Here is a 5377-nt window from a genome sequence, read left to right as displayed (position 1 = left end):
AATGATGAAACAGTCGATACCCAGCAAGGCTGCACGTGGAGTCCTCAAAGCAATCGAGCTTTGAGACAGGTATGTAGCCAAGAAGGAGTGTCGCGCACTGTGAAGGCTGACGCCTTACTGATTTCGAGATGTTCCCAATGGACAGGTAGACAGGCCATGCCTTCTTATCTCCACCAAAGTCCGTAAGCTTCGTTCACGAGGATGACGGGTGCAATGGTTGCGCCTGCACCTTTCCCTATGTCATGGCCATGGTGAGTCGTCTTCTCGCACGGAATTACTGTCATTGTCCTGACATACCTGCGTCTTCCACCACCATTCGGCTGTCCACATCTCATCATACCGATGTCTGGTGGCTGTGTCCTCGGTATAGACTCTCTCAGGTGCGTAGGCGATGTTCCCGTCGAATGTGTGGTTTCCAATGAGCTCCTCGACACACTCCACAGGATCACGCCTCCAAAGCTCCAGCTCTTCCTTCATAAAGCTTCCGTCTTTGCCAATACAATCACCTCGTACTTTGACTACCTCGCAGTGCCAAGCAGCTCCTGTAGGTAAGTCGTCAATTTGCTGGAAGAATTTGTACTTCCAGTTGGCTGATAGATCACAGTTTCTTTGTATCTACAAGACTCGGAGATCAGTTGATGTTTGCAAATGTGAGTTATACGGGGCTGTGGTATGTACAATCTTGAATTGAGAGCTTGAGGAACTCGTCAATCCTGTTCTGACCAACATGCTTGATCAACCACCAAAACAGTTCCCATTCTTCTTCGTCTTTGAACAGCGCCCATTCGTTGGCTTTGGCCTTGGTTCACATTTGACACCATGCCTCGAAGAGTGTGTCATCGTATTTGATGATTGTTGCGATGACACCTGGGTACTTCTCAATGTATCATCAAGCCTCCTCTTCGTCCTCTGGTATGTCCTCAACCCGTGTCCGATATGGCGACTGTGTGCCATCCATAGGGTTTGTCAACACTCATGTGCACATCAACAGGTCCTTGTTCATGCTCCATATCTTCTTGGTCCAATACCACCTCGGCAGACTCGGATGCAGACGCAGCAATGACAGCAGCAGGAGCAGTGGGAGCTTTTCCTGAAGCAATGGCTTGGGCAACCCATGCCAGTTGGTGCTCCCATTTACGGCGACAGTGTGGTGAGTTCTGTATGTGTACCCTGACACCTTTCGTAGTAGGTACACGATGTTCGCAATAACCACAGCGAGGCATAACTGTGTAGTATCAGAGTTCCTGGGCACGAAGTAGCAAGCTCGCAAATGACAAGGTCGGGCAAGGCGTAGCAATGAAGCTCTCAATTCAAACGGTCGGCCATCACAATCAAGTCATTTGTCAGCAGACTAGCAAGGTGAGTGTCGCGTGGCTTCTCACATTCCCACTCCGAGTCTCACACACTCTGCCAGCACACCGACACAGTGCTCTTCCTCCGTCACATCCCCTTTTTTCTCAAATCCTCGCACTCATTCATTCATGCTGTAATGTCCCCCAGGAACGAGGTGAACACTGCATCTGACGAGCTGCAGAGGCGCGCCCGTCGCCCATCTGAGAAACAGTGCCAGCTCGATATGTCGTCAGGACCCCTCTGCAAACTTTCTTTATCTTGGAGCCAATATTGATCATTTATTAGATGAGGCCGAAGAAGCAACACAGAGTGGCAAGGCACAGAAGCGGGCTGCAGTTGAGCCTCCGATAGCAGAACACCTGCAGCGAAGCTGAGGAAGAAGCGAGGGGGTGTGTGTCCCGTGATGATGAGACACCAACTGTACGAGGCTCTCTCTCTCTTATACCTGGATCAACTCTGACTGTCCTTTGCATGCGGTGCAGTTCACTATGCAGACTTTCATCAGCTCGAAGCCCAAGTCAGTGCCCTTCAAGAATCTCACGGTACGCATAGGCAAGGTTCCGCCACCCACAGCTCAGAAGACGACCTATTGGTGTTCCAAACCTCCTCAGGCTCCTTCTCAGAAGGCTGCGCCAAGATGTTCTGAGCCGTGATTGGTGACTCCCAGACCTCAGAGGAGCACACCTTGGTCAGAACACAACTTAGGTAAGTCCGGGCCACTCATGTTCTATCTAAAGATCCTACACTCCTTCCTATGCTAGACAACACTCGGGCCATCACACCACAGAGCCATCGTTCCCAGGTTAGTTCACGGATGCCTCAGGACCATCATTCCCAGATTGTCTCACGCACACCACGATCAAGTGGTAAGTTCAGCAGTGCACGCGGCACCATTTGTATGTCATATGTTTTATGCTGACATGTTCTCCCTGTATTTAGCACGTCCTCGCAACACCGGACGGTGTGTTGTCGACTCAAGCGATGACAAAGATCACGCTTCACGCAGGTCCACAGTCGATACAGGCAGCAATGCCGATGCACTTGATGGTGTTCAGCACTACGAAGACAATGGTGGTCAGCACTACAAAGACAATGGTGGTCAGAACTATGAAGATGATGGTGTTGAGCACTATGAAGACAACGGCAACAACAGTGATGAGAACCTAAATCAGGGATATGAAGAAGTGATGTGATCTTCTCCACAAGCCATGCGTGATTCTCAAGAGAGATCCTCGAGTTGTGACAAGTCGCCAGATGCTGAACCACAGAGACTTGGAGACGCCTCACGTTCGGATGCTGAAGAAGGCGGTGGGAATGACTCAGATGCAACAGATGACAGTACGTGTATGCATGTTTTTGTGTCTTTGTGATGCACTAACTGCCAATTTTGTGATCTAATCAGGTACTAGTTGTTGATTGCCCCAAACCCATTCACATGCCTTCCCGGCATGGACCTCGTGCTAAGGACTACAATGAGGATGTACAGGACATCCTTGATGTTGCTAACTCATTGTTCCGATGCAGGATCACCACCATCAATGCTTTCCCATCCAACTCAGTTCAAGACAAGTAGGCGCAGCAGTGCTGGGGCAAAGCTTGTAGGAAGCTCAACATTAGATATGCAGTGAACCGGGCCATGATAAAGATTGTAAGCCGGTTGTGCAATTGATCTTGTCATATCACTGATGATCATACTCGAGATCACTGCGCGCGGAGCACAGCTCCGTGGCGAGCTCAAGAACAAGGTGAAGCCACTTGTCAAGTGTCTTTACGGCTTCGGTGATGGCTCTGCAAAGAGAGATATGCGCAAGAATCGAGAGAAAGCAAGTGCACTGACACATGAGTCAGCTTTTGCATACAAGGTGCAGAAGTTACTGTTCACCTCACTGACCCATATGAGCTATCTATTCATGAATTTGAGCTCATTCTACAGGATCCAGCCCTTAACCAGCCCGAAGGTACATACACAGAGCGCAAGGGCATATACCGCCATCCGATCATACAGAAGGCTATCAATGCAACATGGTTCGCGAATAGGGCTGATGAAGGTGTCGTCTTTGAGCAATACTTCGAGCCAGTGATTTCTCTTCCGACAATTGCACTCATTCTTATGGCGGTATGTGTCCGCTTTCTGTGCGACGATGACATATTGAATTGTCTACTAGGTTCATTGCTGCATTGACAAGTGGGGAACTGGGAAGCAGACCCCAGTAAACTTCACCGAGAACGACTACAAGGCAGTGCACTTACCGGACCCACTGGAAGAATCTTCATGCTTTCGATGAGCTGTGCGATGATGCGCACCTCTTGCTGCTTAAGCTCCGCAAGCAGCTTTATGCAGAAGCTAGGTAATATTTTCATGATACATTCTCGTTCTTGTGCGCATCTCCTCATATTTGTGCTGCAGGTTCCATTTGGGAGCAGTCTGCAGAAGACATTGATCAGTCCTTCATGCCTCCAGCAGGTGTTGTTGGTGTCTGCTGTCGTCAACGATGGTGTCAATGGTGAATGAATTGACCCTGATTGGGTTCTTGGTAGGCCCCTCTCTCGCTGAATTATGTACACTCTTTGCTGATGAACGTGTCCGACTAGCCCTTGGACAGTGCACATACTTACTAGTATTACTTTCCCTTCCCCTAATCAACACCATCCTCCGTACTTCGTGCACTGATTATCTCGTGGATGGGACATTATCCAGTACTTTACTTACTATCCTTCATTAGTGATCATACCCTTGTTGTAACAAACATCAGTCTGTGTCATCACAGTTACCGACTTCCACTCACTACTAGTACACCAAGCAGAGTCGCCGACAGGCTGGAATTCCAGCCTCTCAACGACTCCAGTCAGTCCAAAGGGGTTTTGGAGCACTCCCATTGGCTGGAATGCTGACAAAGATTTCATTTTCAAGTCATCTTTCAATCCCAGCTCTTCATGCCGAGTTTTGTGATGGCTTCAAGCCACACTAACTGAGCTCTTACTAGGGACCCATTAAATGCGATAAAATGCCAAAATATTACTCCTCCATGGGATGCTCCTTGTATGGATGGGAGTGCCCAGAACAGGTATCATTGAGAGTACTGACCACTTGCTGGGGAGTGGGCCATGTATGGCAATACGATCCCAGTTGTGTTGTCTGTGTCTTGTGTTTTCTGGTTCATCAAATTATCACTTCAATCTCATTTATCAATGTATATGTATTATGTATCAATACATACTAGTCTGTGAGACTAACTTCTGTGCTTGACTAGACCAAGCAGTTGTCAAGCTTTAACAATAATTGTTACGATCGTGCGCTCGAGACGAAGTCCGAGGTTGGAGTTACGAAGTCCGGAGTTTCGGAGCGCAGTGGAATGAGGACTTGGCGAAGCTATTAACTACGCCCTTGGGAGAACTCGACGAGGTCCTCTATTTGGACTTGGACGGAGGTATGACGGAGTCCGGAGATAGAGTCAGAGGAAGGAGGAGGAGAAGACGACAGCGAGAGAGAGAAGAGAGAAGCTAGACAGAGGTCGGACGGAAGTCCGGAGTTCAGACAGGAGTTCGGAGGGAAGGAATTCGGATTGGTTAAACGAGATATTCGAACTGAAGTACAGCAGTGCTACAGTTTGATCTTTATATACAGCGAGTCTAATTGTGAACGGAAGACAATAAGACGGAGGAAGGGATACGGAGAACAATAACGGAAGACCGGAGATGTTAGTAACCGGAGTGAATACAATAAGCTAATTGTCCGTGCAAGATAGAGACCATGCGGTACACTAATTGTAATGTGGGAGAACATAGACTAAGCGAATACAATAAGCCCGGAGTTTGGAGAAACGGAGACGGAGAAAACGGAACTGGAGTTTGGAGGTGGTCTTGGTGGCACGGAACGTGACAATAATACTAACCTTGCACCAGCCAAATTTTATTCATCAGGGAGTATCATAGTAGTAACAGAGATGTTTACATTCATATGGCTCAGCTCATCATCCTTAATGTGGTAACACAAATCCTGAGTCCTAAGTGTCCTAGACAATCC

The 5377-nt window shown here is 48.3% G+C and overlaps 2 protein-coding genes across 2 annotated transcripts; one reads left to right on the top strand and one right to left on the bottom strand.

Moving 5' to 3' along the window:
- Positions 1–327: 327 nt before the first annotated feature.
- Positions 328–784, bottom strand: B0H18DRAFT_836648 (uncharacterized protein; the record flags this gene model as incomplete). Its single annotated transcript, XM_048039450.1, has 2 exons — positions 328–615; positions 662–784. Coding segments are annotated over 2 exons (411 nt in total), but the record flags the coding sequence as incomplete, so codon positions are not given.
- A 1057-nt stretch (positions 785–1841) lies between these two features.
- On the top strand, positions 1842–3638 carry B0H18DRAFT_1129210 (uncharacterized protein; the record flags this gene model as incomplete). The annotated part of the gene is made up of 9 exons (XM_048035401.1): positions 1842–1895; positions 2293–2314; positions 2368–2537; positions 2608–2691; positions 2756–2922; positions 2979–3001; positions 3070–3215; positions 3287–3469; positions 3519–3638. 9 exons carry the CDS (start codon positions 1842–1844, stop codon positions 3636–3638), a joined length of 969 nt encoding a protein of 322 aa, XP_047884754.1.
- Positions 3639–5377: the final 1739 nt, after the last annotated feature.

The sequence above is a fragment of the Fomitopsis serialis genome (genome assembly GCF_022376445.1).
Source record: "Fomitopsis serialis strain Sig1Antser10 chromosome Unknown B0H18scaffold_376, whole genome shotgun sequence".
Lineage (NCBI taxonomy): Eukaryota > Fungi > Basidiomycota > Agaricomycetes > Polyporales > Fomitopsidaceae > Fomitopsis > Fomitopsis serialis.
Note: the sequence above shows the minus strand (reverse complement) of the source record. Positions and strands in the feature narration are given on the sequence as shown.